The sequence below is a fragment of the Populus trichocarpa genome, chromosome 6 (assembly GCF_000002775.5).
Source record: "Populus trichocarpa isolate Nisqually-1 chromosome 6, P.trichocarpa_v4.1, whole genome shotgun sequence".
Classification (NCBI taxonomy): Eukaryota; Viridiplantae; Streptophyta; class Magnoliopsida; order Malpighiales; family Salicaceae; genus Populus; species Populus trichocarpa.
In genome coordinates, this window is record NC_037290.2 from 7,573,794 (window position 1) to 7,596,089 (window position 22,296).

The 22,296-nt window shown below is 32.9% G+C and overlaps 2 protein-coding genes and 1 long non-coding RNA gene across 5 annotated transcripts; 1 reads left to right on the plus strand and 2 right to left on the minus strand.

The window, feature by feature from the left end:
- Positions 1 to 1,137: 1,137 nt before the first annotated feature.
- LOC7487351 (uncharacterized) lies at positions 1,138 to 2,918 on the minus strand. The gene is given in 3 exon segments (XM_024603530.2): positions 1,138 to 2,082; positions 2,084 to 2,355; positions 2,357 to 2,918. Coding segments are annotated over 3 exon segments (1,020 nt in total). The 5' UTR covers positions 2,456 to 2,918; the 3' UTR covers positions 1,138 to 1,433.
- A 3,350-nt stretch (positions 2,919 to 6,268) lies between these two features.
- On the plus strand, positions 6,269 to 11,911 carry LOC112327946 (uncharacterized). 2 transcript variants are annotated; one of them, XR_002982474.2, is made up of 2 exons: positions 6,269 to 7,087; positions 7,272 to 11,911. It is a non-coding gene; the product is annotated as an uncharacterized LOC112327946 (long non-coding RNA). The 2 variants fall into 2 exon arrangements; XR_002982473.2 differs by having other exon boundaries at positions 6,269 to 7,062.
- A 1,709-nt stretch (positions 11,912 to 13,620) lies between these two features.
- On the minus strand, positions 13,621 to 17,460 carry LOC7468050 (probable LRR receptor-like serine/threonine-protein kinase At3g47570). 2 transcript variants are annotated; one of them, XM_024603270.2, is made up of 3 exons: positions 14,546 to 17,460; positions 13,992 to 14,405; positions 13,621 to 13,856 (listed from the first exon to the last, which is right to left on the minus strand). In XM_024603270.2, exons 1-2 carry the CDS (start codon positions 17,247 to 17,249, stop codon positions 14,005 to 14,007), a joined length of 3,105 nt encoding a protein of 1,034 aa, XP_024459038.1. In that variant the 5' UTR covers positions 17,250 to 17,460; the 3' UTR covers positions 13,621 to 13,856; positions 13,992 to 14,004. The 2 variants fall into 2 exon arrangements, with proteins under 2 accessions (XP_024459038.1, XP_002309132.1); XM_002309096.3 differs by having other exon boundaries at positions 13,621 to 13,836; positions 14,546 to 17,459.
- Positions 17,461 to 22,296: the final 4,836 nt, after the last annotated feature.

Here is a 22,296-nt window from a genome sequence, read left to right on the forward strand (position 1 = left end):
GGTTGCCGGGATTTCGTGTATGGAGATTTAGGAGATTTAGTTTCAGGTTGAGATTGAAAAGGCTTAGGATTATGATTTGTGGTAAAATATTCTGAAATCAGATAAATGTAACCTTAGTTCTTTTCTAGTTCACGAAAAGAAAGAAAAGATGATAACCTTGGTGATGCAAATCAGGAGACAGGGGAAGAGACCCTATAACTCACAAAGCCTACTGGATAACAGAAACGTGGGAAATTCAAAGAATCTTGAGAGCTGTTATAAGCTTATTAGCTGTTAGTTATTATTATCCTAGTTAGCAGGTAGTTTCCTAGTCAGATTAGTATTAGGTATTAATTACATATTAGATTGTAATTCCTTAGCCGGAGGGTATTTAAGAGAGGAACAGAACAAAAGATATGCAGTTTTTGTATTCTTGGCAATTGCTTTTCTTTAAACATAAATTGGAGTGATTCTTCTACGGAGAGATTCTGTGTTAATTGCTTATTGTTCTTATTAGGGTCAACGAGAGGTTGCACTCGAGGGCATTTACATTAATTTGGTATTAGAGTTATTCATGACTGTAACCCAGAGTAGTAACTCGTATATTATGTCAAACCCTCATGTTCCCAACAATTCCCCATGCCAACATACCAAATTCTAACAGCAAATCATCCATATCACCACTATGTTGGAACAGCTTTCTAACCAAATAGATGCTATGGATGAACGTCGAGCTCGAGAGAGGGTAAGATCTCCTAATAGAAGGGGGCGTGACCAACTTCGTGAGGAGTCACTGGAGGGAAATCACATAATTGGTGGGGAAAACTTGGAAACTGAATTCGGCAGAGATTTTTGAGCCCCATCACCACCGAGTTCAGCATCACAAAGATGACTTTCCACGAAACCATGACAGGCAAGGGCTGGAGAATCAACCCATCGACGAACTCACTAAGAGAATGAAGGTGGATGTGCCTGATTTCTATGGCAAATTGGAACCACATGCTTTTGAAGATTGGTTAACAGTCATAATATAAATTGAAGTGATTCCTCTATAAAGAGATTCTGTGTTAATTGCTTATTGTTCTTATTAGGGTCAACGAGAGGTTGCACTTGAGGGCATTTACATTACTTGTATTCAAATGTTGGATGACATGCAAATGAAACAATTAGTCGCCTATAATTCAGAACAAAAAATAAAATTACATCTTTGTTGCGAGAGATTTGCTTTTATGTCCTCGTTGTGATATTTACGTTGAATGGGAGATGAATGAAATCGACAAATAAAGATACAAAAGACTCTTGGAAGAAATATGGGACTTTCAAGCAACGAGTGGACTCATCTATAAACAATGGGAGGATTTTTGTTGATTCTGTATCTGATGACTCTGTACGGGTGCAGCTACCTGATTGAAGAAACTTTATACATCTCTATTCATAAATCTTCTTCAAGAGCTTTATTTGTATTCCCAAATGACACAATTATCTGAGATCAATCTACCCATGATACTTCCCTCTTCAATGCTGAATCTACTGCTCTGCCTGTTCCATACGTGTATCCCATAAGTCTCCCCACTTATAAGCTGAAGTAGCTTGGCATTTACCCATCTTGATTCCGCATTGCTTTCTGATTTCTTGAAAAAACCACCTATCCTATTCCAACCAACTGGATAGAATGCCATGGGAGGCAAGATTGTAAAGTTATATCCAGGTCTCTCAGCCACTTTCTGCACAACTCTGGAGACCAAATAGGGTCCATTATGCCCCCATTTATTTCCATCGAAAGTCGAAGCGAATTCTTCTATGAACTTGAAAAGTAGTGGATGATTCATATCAAAGACTAGAACTGCATTGTTCAATCTTGTCCAATTCTTGGACACACCAATACTTTGTGCTCCAATTGCGTTCCTCAAGCCTGCAAAACTTTTTAGGACAATGAAATCTGTATCCAGGTAAATCCCTCCATACTTGTTTAAAACTGCAAGTATAATGAGGTTTGATAGATTCTGAGACAATGGAATTTCGCCAGGGTCTTTGTTCCCACTCTTCATCTCTTCAAACCAAGTTTCTGCTGGAGTTTTCTTGAACATAAAGGACAAGTCAGGTAATTGCAGCAACTCTGTACTTATGGTCAAGTAGTGGTTTCAGAATCCTGCAACCTTGTATGGAATCCATATCTCTTGATAGAATCAACAAGCAGCCATGAGGGTGGACTTTGAACACACTTTCCAACTCTCTTCTTTCAAAGGATGCTACCGGCGAAATCCATGTCATGGAGATTTGAACAATACACTCATTGCTGAAAAATTCAAGAAATCGACCATGAAATTCCTTGGTCAAGTTTTTTGACTTCAAAATCTCAAACCCCGGTGCCTTTTTTCCGAAACCACGCAATTCTTTCTTCTTCTGTGAGATTGAAGGGCGGAATTACAGAACTGTGATGTTCACTATGATCAACTTCCTTAATCACTTTTTGCATAGAACGCAGTGGTTGCTTAATGATAGCTGTCAACGTGATTTGTCTTTCAGTTGTATGAACATGTAGTTCCCCAGAAAATTGTTTAGTGTCAACAAAAAATTATTGTAAAGAAACAGTAGAAATTATACTGTTTGCGTAGACAAAAAAGATTATAGCAGTGGGTGCTGTAGCAAAGAGGATAGGAGTTTTTCCACGACAGAGTTGCTGGTAATCTAACATCTTGTGAGAAACTTTTCTCAACATGGTTGTTGTTCAATGAATGATTTTGACAAAAACAATAATATGGATATAAGTTCTTTTTGAAGAAATCTCAGAAGAGAAAGATCTTCCGCGACGGTCAGAATTATGTGAATTACATGAAGTCACAAGTTTCAAGGAGGCTGCCACACAATATTTTTGGATGTTCTAAAGGTTTGTGCTGTGTTCCGAGTCTGAAACACCCTTCTAATGCTAAACCCTTAAACTTTTTAATGCCCATAGGCAATAATAAATTATTTTGATCGGTAATTATAATAAATAATGTAATTACAATTGAATTATGATAACATATATACACACACATGATCATTTTCCTTTCGCAATTCATAATTGAAATAAATATCCTATCATAGTTTTTTTTAATTAAGTCAACTAGCTTAAGTATATGTGGTAAATGAATTCTATAAAGAGTAAAAGAAATATATAGTATATTAATATTCATATAATTAAAATATCTAATCAAGAATGAATCTAGATTTATAGTTACTTATTACTCTAATTAATTATTGGATGATATTAAATATTTAATTTATAGCAAAAAAAAGGAAAGAAAAAGATTGAGTTGAATTCCTTAGGCCCCGTTTGTTTGCTGGAAAGTAGTTTCCTTTTGGAAAGTGAATTCCGGGAAAGTGAATTATTTTTCGATGTTTGGTAATGTAATGAAAAATAAATTGGAAAACACTTTCCAGTATTTGGCTATGTTATGGAAAATGAGCTGGAAAATAACTTATTAATGTTTTATTTTTTTCAAGTTTATTAAAATAATAAGGAAAAAATCTTACAAATTAAAAAGTTGAATGATAATGAAATTGAAAAAAAATATAATTTCATAAATTATCTCAAATACAATAAATAATAATCAAAATAATAGAGATCAAATCTAAAAAATAAAAAAAATTGAAAGATGAAGAAATTAAAATAATAATAATTAACATTTGATAACTTATTTCAAATAAAATAAGTAACAATCAAAATAATGAAGACCAAATTTGATAGATAAAAAATTTCAATTAAAAAATGATAAGGGAAAAGCAAATAACAATTATAAAAATGAGGACCAAAATTAATATAATTAAAAATTAAATTCTAAGGGATGAAATTGAAAAACAAATATTCAAAACAAAATATATATAACAATCAAAAGTTTGAGGACCAAATTTGATATAATCAGCAAATAATATAACATTTTTAAATTTTTCACAACTTCCGGAAAGTGTTTTCCGCCCAAAATAAACGAAATACACTTTCCTGAAAACCAAACCAAATTTTTCTTTGACCGGAAAGTGTTTTCCGTTAACCAACTTTTCTAATGATGAAACAAATATAAAAAAGTTTGGAAAATAATTTTCCAGAAATCATTTTCCAGATAATAAACACAGCCTAAATTGAAAAGAAACCGCCAGTGACATGGGCTCGAAGACATTTATTTTACTCAAGCTAGTATCTGATGTCTGGTACTGCTTCTATTTGCAGGTACTTTTTTAAAATAGTTTTGGTTTAAAAAATATTATATTGATAGTTTTTTTATATAGTTTTTACACACACACACACAAAACTATATAAAAAACATTAATATATATATAATTATTTTAATATATTTTCAAATAAAAATTTGATTTAAAAATCACTATACGTCATATAATTTTATACACCTTAAAACATGGTGATTAAAATATGTTGTCTTTAATTTACAATATTCTTGTATTCTCGGGCGAAATACTATATGTTATGTATATCAATTACAATACAATGTCTTAAAGTGTATAGATCGCTTAGCTAGTTAATATTATTATTATTATTATTATTATAATAACTATCATTACAAATATTATTATCATAACTACTTATTATCATTGCTATACCTATCATAATTAAATATTATAAATGTACATATCATACTATTATCAATAAATAATAACATCAACCCATACCCTATTTTTTTTTATCAATTATATATTAATTTAATTTCCCTAAATTTTCAACAAGATCTATAATTGACTAAAAGTAATTGGATCCCAACTAATTATCCATTATTTTTTTAATTCAAACATCTTATTTAACCTAAATTAATACTTTTTAATTATTATTAATTCCACACAATATCAATTTTCTTCGAGTTTCCAACTTAACCATAAAATTGACAAAAAAAAAAATATTAAAGGATTACGGCTACCCTTAGGAATAGGCATAATGAAAAGATGTCACGGAAACTCTTGGGGACAGCAAGATCTTTGTTTCTTTGTTACACAATATCTGCCTAGCTCTGATATGGTAAAGGTTTCTTGATCTATTGTGAGCAAGTGGGGGACCAAACAATCGAAGACATGATAGGACTGAACCTGGTCAGAATCTGGACCGTATGAATGCTGTTTATGCTGTGGGTGAGTGGCCATAAATTTCTTCCACGCCCTTATACGTACTCTGGTATTATCTTTTCAGCTTTATTTGTTGTTAGGAAATTCTGCTGAAAATGAAATTAAAGGTTGGATTATGGATTGGGACCAAAATGAAGAGGAAGTTATTCTATACCTTCCCTGTTGCCCACAGTTCTGTCTAGATTCATGCTAGCTATATGCTTTGCTTGGGGTACTCGATCAACGCAAAAACAGCAACGTGCATGTTATCCTTGCTAGAGGCTTCATTTTCATACAAAGGAACCGCTAATATATCGGCAACCAACTTAGAATATAGGGAGTTTCTACATTCTTTCTTAACTACAGAAACGACATGACTGCAGTTAAAAGTATAAATGCTGTTAACTGCATGCTAATTTTTATTTGCTTCGTTTAGGTTCCATTAATATATTGTTTTGCATTTAAGCAATGACAAAGCTTTCCTTCAATTTTTCTTGCCTGTTTATTTCATAGATATGGTTATCAAGTTTCAATTAGTATAAAAAGATTTGGTTTGAGCCATCAATGAATACGCAAATACTAGTTTAGGTGTCCACGCTTCGCTAGACTAAATTAAAACTCGATTCAATCGAGAGAAAAAATGTGGGTGACGTGAAATTCTTTGTTGACGATGAAAAATTTGGAACACGCATCATAAGCTTGGTCGGCATGTTAGTAAAATTAATCAATCACCATATATGTTGATAAATGTTAAAAATAAACATTAACAATAAACAAAGACTGAACTGATATTCTAAGCAATGAATGTAGAACAAGAAATTAACACGATGTAGCCGTCCTGGACCTGTGAGAGAGGCATAGTAAATTCACCATCAGAATAGTTTTTTTCTATAATATAATGTCTTTGATTTTTAGTTCCTCAAATAAAAAAAGAAAAAAGCATTTACGTAGTCTTCATTTCCTTAATAAGAAGAAGAAGAAGCCAAATTGAGCTCAAATTGCACTTTCAAGAGAAACATAAGATTTCTAGATTTTAAAGCTGGTCACAAGCTGTTCTTCTTCTCTCTTTTTTCCGTGTCCAATTATCTTTAGTATATCTCTTGTTTTCTTTTTGAAGTATAAGAGTTTCAACAATTAGAAATACTTGAAAGGGATGCTTATCAAATTGGTGCCGAAAGGATAGGGACCTTAATTTGTTGTGATCAAATTTTAGTGTAATGTATAAATGTATATTCTCCTAGAATCTTAATAAGATCTACCTCGAAGATCTGAAAAGGAAAGGCTGGATGTCTATCATCATAGAATACGAAAGAGTTGAATTATTCTCTTTATCACAATCTCCCATCCACTCAGCCTATTGTTGCGTCTAGATTCACTATGTACTACTAGCTGCTGTACGAAACAGTTCCTATATAAGTTGGCGACCATCACTGATAATATAAACAACAAGAGGATTAGTAATTTGGTATAGGTGCAATGGTGCATAGATCAAGTGTCCCCTAGAGTTCCCTTGAGCACTTCACTGGGACCCTTCAGACCGAAAGAGTATTATCTTTCCCACTGAAGTGTTTGGGGGAACTCCTGGTGTCATTTGATGTTAATAATTAGTTAATTGCAAGCTCAGAAAACAAGAAATCAGTCTTGTGTTACTCCCTGGTCCTCAGATATAATGGTATAAGTGATTTTTCATTAGGTCATCATGGTGAATTCTCTTCTTCCTGTTTTCCTTTCATAGTTTGCTAGCATGTAAATATTACTACAATATGACCTCTTGGTATAAAGATACTGATAAGCTGGCCCTTAATCCTCCATAAGATTAGAACCTGCTTTTTCAATTCATTTCCACCATTTAAGGGAGATTCCTAGTACAGAAATTTGATAGGTTTTTCCATGCAACATATGCATTAAGCACCATCCATTACCTTAGGAAGAACCTACTAAGAGAACTTAAGCAAGCCGAATTTCTACAATGAAACCCCATGAAACGGTGAACAGGTCAGAGTTACTGATTATTTGAAATGTTTTGGGGCACTCTTTCTAAAGTAGTGTGACTCACTGTGAATTGTGAATTCTTTCTTTTTCAGTACTGATATGCTATTAAGTATTTATGGTATTCAATGCTGTTCTTTATTTTGCCCTAAATCATATTCATGTCTGCCTAGAAATTGAATTGTATATCCTAATAATTAATGTATATACTGCAGGAAAAAGGGTTGTTGCACCATTTTAAGGGATTGCTTTATAAGACTAGAGAAAAGAGGACTAATTCTTCCTACAGCAAAAGCAGGTCAAATGAATTTCTTTCTTCTGTTATTTGCCCGTGCTTTTAAACTAAGTTGACCCGTTGCATATTTTTAACTTGTGTTTTCTTCAAACACAAGCATGTGTTGGCCATGTGTGTGCTTGCCTTCAGTTTTAGATCATAGTCAAGTAGATTAAGTATATATCCTCCAGTTTCATTTTACCAAAATATCTGGAGCTAATTGCTTTTAAAACCAGGGTCATTATGTTTGCTAGTGTCATGTCTTTTTGTTGAAGAATAAAAGTATTTGGAGTACGAATATCTCAAATGATTGCAGCTGGAACTGGAGGACAATCTTAAAATTTAGAAGCATTGCAAGGGATCATCTGGTGCATAGTACTGGGAATGGACGGAATGCTTTTCCTTGGTGGGATCGGATTGGCATCCTGTAGGTCGTTTGAATGAGATTGTTGGAATGAGACTTCTTTATCAATCAGGCTTTCCTCCTTCTAATGCTAAATTTTGTGATTTCATCTCAAATGGAGAATGATATTGGCCTAGTGCTAGCTCAGATGAAATGCTTATCATACAAACTGCAGTTTGCGGTGGTCTTTCCTTCAATGATGATGTTTCTGCTAATGGGATCGCAATCCGAGTTCGCCTCATGCAAAACTAATTCAAGATCCGCACAAAATCATGAGTTCATGGAATGATTCAATCAATTTCTGTAATTGGGTTGGTGTTTCATGCTGTCCATCTAATGGAAGTGTGGTAACTTTGAACCTGGAGTATTAAAGTTTAGTAGGCTCTAAACCGCCTTCTATAGGAAATCTTACATATCTTACAAGAATTAACCTGTGAAACAACAGCTTTGGTGGGTGAATTTCCTGAAGAACGGGTTGGTCGTCTCCTTCCCTTGCAGCATATCATCTTGACCTTCAATTACTTAGGAGGAAAGATTCCAACTAATCTCACTTATTGTACAGAAATTAGAGTGCTCGGTCTTGCTGTCAACAAGTTTATTGGGGAGATTCCAGACCAGCTTAGCTCACTGACAAAGTTGGTTATCCTAGGTTTTGGAGGTAATAGCTTTACAGGAAGCCTTCCACTTAGCGTTAGTTGGCAAAATAAAGTGGGGTAATTGTAGAGATTTATTTTGCTGTGTTTGTAAACTTCACAATTTACGGGTCGAAGTAAATTAGAGCAATCAACTAATTGATAGCTAAGGATAACTTTCTAAATTAGCTATCCGTACAAACTATATATGTAGATACCTTGTAAATTATAAATGGTGGAAAGCCAAATCAATCTTTAAAGTCACAGTTACAAACAGGAGGAGGACGCTGGCCATACTGTGGTAATTTAATTCATGCCCATGAGACTTGTTTTAAATTACATGGGTATCTAAGATGTTGGGACGAACTCAAGGCTCGAAAATAGCATGAGACAGGTTTCAATGATGGTTCAAGGAATGTTGCTTTGGTAAATGCCGAACCTTAGTTATCTCTTATCTCACAGATTTCATTACTTGAAATCTTGCTCCTAGAAAAGCGCTCGTGTTCTCGAAGAATGATCATCTGGACATTAGTGGCTATACAAATACAGATTGAGTAGGAAGTGTTACTGACAAGTATCCATGTTTGACTATTTTACCTTTGTGGGAGGTAATTCAGTTACTTGAAGGAGCTAGAAACAAAATGCTGTGGCATTGTCCAGTACATATTAACAAATAGGCTAGAACCTATTTGTTAAGTCTAATGACTGGTTGGCAGACATATTAACAAAGATAGTTTCCAGTAAAGTATTTCACAACTCGCTCGACAAGCTGGGTATCAAAGATATCTATGCCCCAATTTGAGGAAGAATGTTGGCGAGAATTAACAAGATAAAGTGGAGTAATTGTAGAGATTTATCTTTCTATGTACTAACTAGTTATGTAGATGCTCAGTAAACCAAGAGAAATAGAATAGGAAGTTAATATTTTACCTACTGTTAACACCACCTTGGATAGGGAATTTTTCTTCTATGTTTGCTTTGTGATCACTTCCCCTGAATAATTCACGAGGAAGCATGCCTAATATAAGAGGATTGGGTTATTTTCAGGTTTATGAAAATTATTTGTCTGGTATGATTCCATCTTCAATTTATAATATTTCTTCAATATACTAGTTCTCTGTTACTCAAACCAGCTGCATGGGCAGTTACCACCAGATGTAGGTTTGACTTCGTGGCGTGGAAATATTTGCTGGTGGTGTTAAAAGTTTTACAGGACTCATACCTGTATCAATGTCTAATGCTTCTGGACTTCAGGTTCTCGATTTTGCTCAAAATGGTCTCACTGTAACTATTCCAAGGAATCTAGGATGGTTAAACAGTTTAGTTAGACTCAATTTTGATCAAAACAACCTGGGAAATGGGGATGTCGTTGATGACTTGAGTTTTCCTAGTTCTTTGGCTAACTAGACGAACTACACAAAGATGTTAATACGACAGGATGATTTGTAAAAGGATGTAGAGCTAGGGTGGCTTAACAAAAATATTAGAGATTCATTCATGATAAAATAACTCATATATAAAATAATGTTTCGTGATGGAGAAGAGTTTGTGACTAAGTTTTAAATTCAATAACTAGTTCCTTCCAATTAAGGAAGACTACTGCAAGATTTTTTTTAGAATATTTTATTTTTTTTAGTTTAGTAATTTTAGTTTTTTTTCCCATTTTATTTTTCTATTTAATACTATTAAGATTTTCTAGTTTTTTTATTTGAAATTAAAGGAATAATTTTTCTATTTTTTTTATTTAGTATTAATGTAGTTTTCTAAAAAAATATCTATATAAAGGATTGTAATAATTATTTAGCAAGTAAAATTAAGATAAATAAAAAATAAATATTTTAAATATTTCCTCATAGTTATGTAATTATGTTTTTATTTTCAAGAGTTTTGACTCATAAAAATGCTATTGTTTACTTGAGCTACGTCACAACCTTGGTCTTTCATCTGTCTGAATTTCTTTGATAATGTCTAATTATTCCTTAACTTGTCCCCTGCCATTACAAGTAATAGCTTACAAAATCATGTGGAGTTGGATGTACGAGGGAACAAAATGCCAGGTGAAATTCCAAGTACCTTGGCACCTGTTGCAGTTTAGAACGCCTGCATTTAGAGGGAAATAAATTTGAAGCACCAATTCCTGGATCTCTGAAAACTTCGAGAGGTTTAGAAGAACTGGATCTGTCAAAAAATAATTTAACTGGGAGGATCCCCGAGTTTCTCGGCAGGTTATTAGCTCTCAAGCATCTCAATCTTTCTTGTAATGATTCAGAGACGGAAGTGTCAAGAGAAGGTACATTTGCAAATGCAAATGCCATCCCAGTATTTGGAAATGATAAGCTATACAGAATTACATTTACCTAAATGCTCCAGGAAAAAACCCAGAGAACCTCTTTCCTTCAAGGTAGTAATCCCAGCAATAATAGCAGCAACATTCATTACTGTTGTATTGTGCTCTCTTTCTAATTTTTGTATGGTAAGAAAGTTAACAAGGCATTTCAATGCACCTGTCTCTGAGGAATAGAAAGTAGGTATGTCAGTCTCGGAACTCGTAAAATCAACCGATGGATTCGCTGCTGAGAATTTGAATGGTTCTGGCAGCTTTGGTTCTGTGTACTAAGCAATTCTTTCTGGTGAAAGAAGAAATGTTGCGATCAAGATTCTGAACCTTCATCAGCAAGGTGCTTCAAAAAGTTTCACTCATGAATGTAATGCTTTAAGAAGCGTAAGGCATCGTAACCTCCTGAGGATCATCACAGCTTGCTCAACTGTTGGTCATCAAGGTAATGATTTCTTGCTCCAATGTTGATCATCAAGGTAATGATTTCAAAGTTCTTGTTTTTGAGTTCAAGTCTGATGGCAATCTAGACCAGGGGCTACATCCAACAACTCGAACTAACAAATTGAGCTTTACTCAGACTGAAAATAGCCATTGATGTTCCTTCTGCATTGGATTATATATCTCCTTCACCATTGTGAAACTCAGATCTTTCACTGTGATTTTTAAAGCCAAGCAGCGTTGGTGACTTTGGATTAGCTAAATTCCTACTCTAAAAATCAAACAATTTCTGCAGGTTTAAAGGGCTCCATTGGCCACATCATTCAAGGTATGGGTCTTAACCTGACGAATCATCTCGAATTCATGGTTGCTAATTATTAAGAAGCTATAGCAAATGGAGTCTCATCGTAGCCAAGCCCCTGTTATGGTGGACAAAACGTGTCGTTTTAGGCCTTTTGACTTGAAACGGTGTCTTTTTGTCTGCTATAGCAGAACCTTTTTGGCTGAACATTTTTTTTCAACAGCAAGTGGCTGCTGAAAATCGTAGACGCAGCACCAGAGTCGCAACGTTGTGTTGGCAGGAGCCATCCGCCACGTTTTTTAAAATAATTTTTAGGGTCCTAGCCGGATGCTTACAACCTAGTCGCTTCGGCACCATGCCCATGCCCGTAGGCTTGACAAGCGCCCGACCCAATTTTTTTATTTTTATTTTTGTAGTTTTTTTGTTTATTTATTTATTTTCATTATCTAGTATTTTATCATTTGCTCAATATCAATTTTCTTCAAATAATTAATTTTTTATTTATTTTTCATACAACCTCACAAAAATAATTATTGTTTTTTGTATTCTTAACTTTTTTATTATTTTTTTCAAAACTAGCATACAAAATAATCCTTATTGTAAAAAAATAACTATTTTTATGCAAACTTGTTATAAGATTTAATGATTAATTGCCATTTTTTTAACAATAATAAAAGTTTGATATAACAAATATTATCTTAAAATAAGATATTAGCATTGATTGTACATTTATACTCAAAAGAAGAAAGGGTCAAAATGACAAGGAATTTATAGTTTTTCTTTTATTTCTATCACAATTTTCAACAAATAATTCATATTATTTTTATATTTTTCATACAACCTCATAAAAATGGTTATTATTTTCCATTTTTTTTACTTTTTTGTTTGTTATTTCAAAATTAGTATAAAAAATCATTTAATCTTGGATAGTAATAATCATGATTGTAAGTAATAATGACTCTTCATGCAAACTCATAAAAGATAATGACTAATTGCAAAAAAAAAATTGACAATAATTAAGGTTTGATAATTGATTATAGTTTTTTTTTTAAAAAAAAAAACTTAATGACAATAACACTAAAAAAACAATTTTTTTAAGAAAAAAACCAGCACTAACTAACTAACTATATATATATATATAAGAAATGGTCCAGATAACAAGGATTTGGTAGTTAATAATTTATTATATTTTAGTTTTTTTTTTTTTTTTGCTGGTTATATGTCTCACTTCAAAATTGATTATGATTCTTTGACATGTGTTAAAAAAATTGAATTACATTGATCCGAAATAATAATAATAACAAAAGTTAAGATTCAAGTTGAGTTTTAATCAATAGTTAAGGACTTATTGATTAAAATTAAACATCCTTCCAACATAGATTGTTCAATCACTTTTTCATGTTCATTTGTTGTTTTATTCTATTTTAATCAGATTCTTAGATAATATAGATAATTGGTTGCATGTTTGCTTTTTTTTAGTTTATCAAAATCAAACATATTCATGATATATATTTAAACTTAAAAATAAAAACATATATGATATTAAATACTACAGTATACATATACATATAGAGTTAAAAGATTTCCACAATTAATATTGATTTATTAAATAAAAACATATATGATATTAAATATTACAGTATACATTTATTAGAAAATAATATAAATTATATCTTGGAACCTTACCTAACAGCTTAAGCTTTTAAGTTGAGATGATATTTTGACATGGTATCAGAGCCTTGATGACCAAGTGATTACAAGTTTGAATCTTACCACCCCATTTATTTGATAAAAATCAAGCATAAGATAATGTGGGTCTGTGCAAGTTTCAAGTCTAAAGAACTTTTACTTGAGGTGGTGTATTAGAGAATAATATAAATCATATCTTGAAACCTTACCTAACAGTTTAAGCTTTTGGGTTGAGACGGTTCTTTGATAATATGTAATTGTACAAATCCAAGGTTCATTAAATGCCCAGTTTAGTTTTCTCGAGTCTGATAACAATGATCCATGTATTTATTTATTTTGTCCAGAGTATGTATGCAATTGATGCCTAGAAACAGTAGGCAGCAACATCTCTTCTCCATTGATGTTACCGTACCAGAGAATTTCATATGTACATATATTTCAGAGAATGCTATTTCGATAAAATAACAATAATGGATGGAGCATCACAGATGAGAGCCATATTTCAGAGAATGCTATTTCGACAAAATAACAACAATGGATGGAGCATCACAGATGAGAGCCATATTCCAAACCAGTAAAGAAAGAGAAAAGGAGAAATCACACACACACACACATGTATATATCTTTTACATGGACTACGGCAGTAACATTCACAGGCAGACTGCTGGTTGATTGGAAGTTGCCTTGAACCATCCTGCTGATAACCTGACAGACGAAAAGGGAAACTATATGTTCAATTAGAACCCTGCTTGTCAAAAGACTTGCTGAGAGTTATACTCATTTATACTTAAGAATCTCCCTATCATACTGTTTCAAAATCTAACTATAAGTTATTAATCAATGTGAAAGATCTGTGTCACCTGCTCTTGAGCTTTAGTTCCTCCCGGATCCAAGAAAAAATCTCCTGACATTCTGCAATTCTGTGAGAACATCTTTAACGTTCTTTCTTTCATTGATTGATTCCACCGAACAAGCAATTCCAATTCTTAGGATTGCTATCAAACTCTCTTGCATTTGGTCCTTTTTTATTTGTCCCCTGGTTCTATTCTCTAAGTGGCCGGTCTCCTCTTCATCTCCTTCACCTCCAGTAACAAATAATGGGTCTACAACTTCTGAAATTTGATCAGGCAATGCTGTCTTAACAAAATTATGGAGATCCAATCCATCATGGAACATGTCATCAGTAGGCCTCTTTCCTGTAAACATCTCCAACAAGAGGATTCCGTAGCTGTATACATCACCATTCATCGAAGGCTTACTTCCCATACCATACTCTGCAATAATCAAATTTTGAACTGATTGTTAGATCAAAGAAAAGAACTTTTAAATGCAATAATTTCGTTCATGTACTTGGTTTTGATTAATCTTCATAAAACCATTGTAAGCTTTGTTGGGTAAAGCAAAGCTACCATACCTGGTGCAGCATATCCCACAGTTCCCTTCAGTCCAACTGAGCTGCTTTCATTCCGATGAGACGGATTTATGGCTTCTTCAATGAACCTAGCTAACCCAAAGTCACCCACGTGAGCTGTCATATCATTGTCAAGGAGAACATTGCTTGGCTTTAAATCGCAATGAACAACTGGCTTATGGCACTGATAATGAAGATAATTGAGAGCAGCAGCCACATCAATAGCAATGTTTAACCTTTGATGAAAGCTTAATATTTTCAGGTCCTCATTGATGCCATTTGTCCTTGGAAAGGAATGCAGCCAACTTTCCAAAGTCCCATTGGGCATAAACTCATAGACTAGAGCTTTGAAGTCATTTCCTTGGAAATCTACACTCGAGCAAGCCGTCAGGATCTTGACCAAATTACGATGCCGAATGTTCTTAAGTATTTCACATTCAGCCATGAAGCTCTTCAAAGTTTTTCGTTGACGCATGAACAGCACCTTCACTGCCACAACTGTTTCATTTGGATCCAGAATGCCTCTGTATACGGAGCCAAAGCTACCAGCACCAATCAAATTGGCAGAGGAAAAGCCTGCTGTAGCTTTATGGAGATTTCTATAGGAAACCTTCAATAACAGTTCTTGTTTTGATGACAATGAAGATGCTAGAGAGGACTGCCTATTCTTCTTTCTCAATCGATTGATGACAAGAATAGACATGACGAAAACTAATACAAGAAGTGGGGTAAGTATTGCAATCATTAACTTGACCCGCCGAGACGTCTTTCCATTCTTTGATCTGTTAACAACACATCGCGGCAATTTTAATTGTGGTATGCCACCACAAAGCCTTTTGTTTCCAGATAACGAGATTGCTGTTGCATTCAGGAAAGCCCCTTCCCTTGGTACCTCACCCTCGAAATGGTTGAATGAAAGATTCAAGCTAATGAGTGCAAGGCGCTTTAGAAACTGTGGAATTTGGCCAGACAAATTGTTGCGGGAAAGATCCATGTCACGGAGTCCTCTCAAGGAGCTAAATGAAGGAGGAATAGCTCCTTCAAAGAAGTTACCCTGCATGTGAAGTTTCTCCAAGGTTACACAACTGCCTAGACTACTGGGAATTTGACCGTATAACTTGTTCTCGGAAACATCCAAGTAACCAAGATTCATCAAGTTTTGCGCTTCTGGAGGCAGGGGACCTGTCAGTTGATTTTGAGCCAGGTTCAAAGAGATTGTTAGGGAAGAAAGACCCATGACCTCTTTGGGTATCGTACCACTGAGAAGGTTTTGAGAAAGGTCAAGGTTTTGCAAGTATTTCAGGTTTCCAAAACTGGAAGGAATGCTCCCCATTATCTGATTCTTTTGGAGATGAAACTCAAACAATTGAGTGATGTTTCCAAGGGATGATGGAATCAGCCCCGAAAGCTTATTTTCTGACAGGTCCAATCTTTGTAGCATCTTAAGGTTACCTAGTACAGAAGGTATACTCCCACTCAAGTAGTTTTTCTCCACTGTCAACTCCGCCAAGTTAAGGAGGTTCTCGATTACAGTAGGGATGCTACCAGATAGTTGATTTCCTCTCAACTTCAACAGAAAAAGTTGGGTTGAGAGGTTACCTATAGAATCAGGAATCACCCCTCCGAAGTGGCTATTACTCAAGTCTAATAACCGCAAATTCCTACATTTAGTTAAGGAATCTATGAAACTCAGGTCATCAGCTTCTCCTTTCCCAAGGGGATTGGAGGAAAGAGCTAGTGACCAGAGATTAGGTAAGCCTCCAAAATCAATCGTGACTTTAGTGAAATTACTTGTATCAATATCCAATTCTAGAAGATTTGAAGCATTGGATATTGACACAGGAAGAGGTCCAGAAAAAAAATTATGACCAATATTCAAGACTTGCAAATTAGGAAGTGTAAGTCCCAAGTCTGATGGCAAGGTGCCATGTAGTTGATTATAGGGCAAAGTAAAGACTATAAGAGATGAGAGATTGAAAATTGTGGGAGGAATCATTCCAGACAAATTATTCAAGCCTAGGCCAAGAAAATTCAAGGTCTTTAAACGGCCTAATGCATCTGGTATGCTCCCCTCAAAATTGTTAACTGACAAGGACAGAGACCTAACAGATGAGATGTTTCCTAAAGAATCCGGAACTGACCCGTTGAGATTGTTGTAATGAAGCTGAACTCTCTCGAGCTTCTGCAATGATCCTAACTGGTATGGGATTTGGCCTGTCAATTTATTGAACCCCAAACGAAGCATTAAAAGGCTAGAACAACCAGAAAGATTGGCTGGGATCTCTCCAGAGAAAGAGTTGTTGGAGAAATTAATGTACTTTAGCCTGTCTAGACGGCCTATTTCTTGTGGGATTTCACCATGAAAGTAGTTTTGTTCTAAGCTAATACCTCTAAGGAAGGACATGTTTCCAATTTGTGGTGAGAGTGAACCTACCAAGCCATAGTGGCTAAGGTTCAAAGTGATGACTCGTTGATGAAGGTTACCACAAATGATGCCCCCCCAGTTACAGAAATGGAGAGAATCATTCCATGAGCTCATCAGACCAAGAGGGTCAAGTTTTATCTGAGCTTTGATGGCAAGCAAAGCAAGATGATCAGTCTCATTTCCACTCAAAGTGGTAGCTGCTTGAGTGAAGGATGGCGCATGCAAAAAAATTACAACGAAACAGGATTGCAAGATTACCTTCAAGAACAATGAACAAGACATTATTGAGATCTTATAAGGAAGAAAATGATTTATGGAGAACAGATAGCTTGAGGGCTCTGCTCGAAGTGTGGCTGCTGCTTGAGAGGAGGGAAGGATTATAAGAAAATTTTTGTAAAGGGATGGAAGTTGATTGGAGGACTCTGCTGATGGTTTTTCCCATCGTCATGAAAATGGTGCTTTATTTTTATTTTTATTTTATTCCTTGAAAAGATGGGTTTTGCTGTTTAATTTATAACCTGGTTTCCATATGTAATTAGTGTGTGTTTGTATTTGAGGTGGAGGTTGAGGTTGGGTATGGGATCCATTAAAAAAGTCACAAAAAACAAGAAAAATAGGTTGTATGGTAATTTGATCTGATTGTTTTTAACGAATCTGATATTAGCCAGTGGCAGTTGGCTAATTTGTGGGTTTCTAAAAAAATTAGCATAATAAATTAAAAATTAAAAGTTTTGGTAGAATAATATTTTAGAAAAACATTTGGTAAAATAATATATTTTTATATTGTTACGTTTATGGAGCATTATATTTATTAAATATTGTGACAACTATTTTATTGTGATTCTCTCAGCTATCCCATTTAATTGATGAATCACAATTTTTAAAAATATGTTTTTTATTTTTTTATTTTTTTATTAATATGAATGTCCGGGTCAGCTTGATCGCACCTCAATTAATCTCACGGGCCCTAAAGTTAACGACCATATAAACCTCCAGTGATCATCATATTAGCAACCACATGGCTCAAACTTGAGACAACAAGGAGAGCAAACCCCTTGATCCCAATGTTATCTTGCTGAATTTTTTTGCTACTATTCACTTTTTTTTTTATTTTATAAGCTAATCTTTTTCTATGTAATCTGGCCCCTGATGGTTCTGCATTGCTTAGAATAAGAGAAGTTAAACAAAGAATTATTTTTGTATATTGCTGTAAATATTATTTTCAGCAACTGTTGAAGGCAAGCTCGATAATTTAGAGATGGTTGAATTATAGTGGGCACCAAGATCTAGTCTTGTCGACGAGTATGTTTCTTACTCTTTTCTTATAATTAAGATCTAGAAAGGAAAAAAAGTGAAAATTCATTAAAAAAATAATAGAAACCAAGTTTGACTTCATAGTTGATCCTTACTAGTAGAAGTTTATTTAATATAATACCTACAATTACGCCCACCCAATCCCCCTTATCTGTCAAATGCTGCTCTTGCAAATTGGAGGGGTTATCACGCAACTTCCTGTGGACCTCCCATAAACCAAACAAAACTCGTGACAATCCGGTCAAAAACCAACACCTCCTATCTTAGAAAGTCATCAGGTCAACGAAAATTTATTTTGATTCCTAATCTTAAGAGTTCTTTCTTACTCAACTTATTAGATTCTAAATTTATTTTTTAAAGATTATCAATTTGAGTTCCATAAATTTTTAAAAAATAAAAAATATTTTTTTTTAATATATTTTCCAATAAAAAATACTTCAAAAAATAATTATTATCACATTTTTAAATTTTGTCTGGAGAACGGTCACACTAGCTTCCAAGTCAACACCACTTCACAGTTGATAGCTTTGTTTATCGGTAATGAAAGTTTATCTGCTAATCCTTAATTAATGATTTCATTGAATATGTGAGATTATGCCTCCCTCCTATGAACCACTTTCCCAGAGCACCGAGTCTTGAATATGAAAGTTTAACTAAACAGTGTTTTTTAGGGTTTTTTATTAATTATTATGAAAATAAATAATAGGAAAAAACACTATTGCAGTTCAATATTTGAAAAACAAAGTTTGGCACACATCTCTTAGTTTTGTTATTTTGTTAAAATAAAATGTAATTTAATAGTAAATAACCGTGAGCATGGAAAACGAAGCCAATTTGAAAAGTATAGTAAGGTTTGGAAGTCTTAGGCTTTACCCCACAGCCCACATCAAGTTGACTCAAGTCCACGCACGTGACCGAGACGTGTGAAGTACATACCAAAAGAAACAAAAGGGAATCTGGGAATTTTCTATACCACATTAGGGTAAATTAACTCGGGGAGTGTAGCTTAATTGATCAAGTTTTAGATTTGTTTTCTAAAAATCACCAGTTCAAGTCTCACAAACATCAGGGCTACTGGAGACTTATATAGTCGTTAACTTCAGGATCTAAAAGATTAATCGAGGTACGTGCAAGCTGACCCTAATATCCATGTTAATCTAAAAAAAATAAACTTAAATATTATATTTAGAAATTTTATAATCGACATGTTCTGTGGTCACGAGGGTGGACTTGAATCGAGAGGGTGGACTTGAATCGACTTGATGTGGGCTGTGGGGTAAAGCCTAAGACTTCCAAACCTTACTATACTTTTCAAATTGGCTTCGTTTTCCATGCTCACGGTTATTTACTATTAAATTACATTTTATTTTTAGTTTATGTTCTGGGTTAGTAGTTGTTTCGTTTAATCTTAAATAATATTGTTTTAATTATTATTATTTTAACATGTTACTAATAAATCATATTTTTGAGTCAATAACTTTATATATTTAATTATTAAACAAATCCCTGTTATATTATTCAAGAGACACCAAGATTTTGTCTCCAATGATAATTAAATCTTCCTACAATGAAGCAATAAGGGTGAGAAATTGTGCGAATCAAATCCAAAAACACGTAACACCGCAAGAGTATTGAATTATATATATATATAAAAAAAAAATTTGGTTTCATTTTAAAGATTTAAATTATTTAACCAGTGACCTGTAATTAAAAGAATCCTGACGTTGACTTTAGAGAGTATTTGACAGTGTAATTGTAGTAGCTTTTTAAATAATTTTTCGTGTTGAAATGTATATTAATAATATTTTTTTATTTTTTAAAAATTATTTTTGATATTAACACATCAAAACGATTTAAAATATATTAAATTTTAATAAAATTAAATTAAATTTTTAAAAAATATAATTAACACCACGTTACCAGCGTATTCTAAACATCTTATGACTATACGTACCTGTAATTAAATTGATTGACACATACATGTCAGCAATTTTTTTGATTTTATTTATTTATCAAAATATCATATCAGTGGACAAAAGGCAGGCAGAAGCGTATTATCGAACGAGCGTGAAATTTGGGAGAGAAGTCCAAAAGTTGCTTATCAGTTATCACCAAGTTCATAAATTATTACAAAATAAAGTAGAACTGTAGAAGAAGAAGGTATTTTCTTTTTGCTGTTACCTGTAGACTCACTCATGATTTTATTATGGATGACTACATTGCATTCACAATGTAAAAAATAAAATTATATTTTCGTCCCTTTTTTTTCATTATCCAGTCCTTATAGTTTTAGGCATTTATATTTCAATTCTAAACTTTATTTTTATTATATCTTGATCTTTAATTGTTGAGAAAAATGAGATAAAGTTTTTTATTGTCTATACTTTGACTACATGAAATGTTAATCTTGGAATTGATTGATTTATCATGAAGAGAGGTAATCAATGAATGATGTTTGAGTCTCTATTCATGCAGGAAAAAGTATGCTAGGGCTTGAAAAGATTTATTTTATTTAATTTAATTTTTGAATTGTAAAAGGAGTTATTAATTTCATGTTTGGGAGTGTGGTTGCGGTTGCTTTTCAAAATGTTTTTCATACCGAAATATATCAAAATAATATTTTTTTTATTTATTTTTTAAATTATTTTTGAGATTAGCGTATCAAAACGATCCAAAACACACAAAACATAATTACTTTTTAGAAAAAATAAAAAATTTAAATTTTTATGGAATACGGTGCAAACTGCGTTTCCAAACGATGCTATTAAAGATAGTATGTATTTATTATAGTGGATGGTATATTGTCTTTCCTTGAAAACAATATGTTTGTTTGTTTATTATTATTATTTTTTAAAATAAAACCAGGCATGCCTGGAGTTTTTATGGATCAAGTGATCATGCCTAGCAATGTCATGCCTTTTTTAGCCCTCCTCTTTTTATTTTTTTATTTCTTAAACAAAATCATCTTTAAATAAATAATTATAATGATGTTTCAAAAATCATTCAATCATGTCATATTTTTTAAATAAGATTAGAGATTTTGATGGTTATATTTGAATTTGTTTTAATAATTATATATGAAACTAATGTGCATAATATTTTTAAAAAAATCTTGTACATGAATATTCAATGAGAATAAAAAAAAAACATTTTCTTGTCAGTTTTTGATATTTTCTCCGTAAATTACTTCTTTTTATATATTTTTTATAATCATATAAAATAATTGAGACATTATTTTTTATTTCTTTGTTGAAAATTGATGCATAGTTCATGATAAGTTATATGAAAAACCACACTGCAAATTAAAAAAAAAATATTTTTATCAACATTAAGAATAAATAAAGAATAACGAAAATAGAATCTTGGATAAAGAAAAATATTTTTTCTCCTAAATTTAAATAATTAAAATTATTGTTAGTCTTTATTTTAATTTCTTAATGTTTTTATTCAAAAAACCATGTTTTTGATTATTTTTATTTTTTTTTAAATCATGGTTTTGACAAATAAATAGAATGCATAAATAAAAAGAGAGAACATTGATTAAAAAAATACATTTTCTACTTTAGAATTTAAATTATTTCAGATATTCCTAAAATCTCTAAAAAATCAAATAAATTTTTGTTTTGAGAATGGATCCCCAACATCGCTCGAGAAAAATGCTAAAACCACTGAATGGTCGATAATATATAGATTCTCATCTCAACGATGTCCAGTAAGCACATAATTGGCAATTGGTTGCCCTAAACTATGAGCCCAACTTACATGAGGCCCACAGTACCCATTTTTGGTAGCCCAGTTTGTTACAGCCACACAAACTCTTGGTGTTGTGGACATTTTGGCTAGAGATATATTAGGTATCCATGCGCCAGCGTGTCATGTCAGTATTAAAAAAAGTATATATTATATTCGATTTAAAAATATATAAATATTATGCATGTATATCTATATAATAAAAATGCATCTCATATAAATTAAATAAAGTAATTATTAATTAAAAACAAATTCACATAATGAA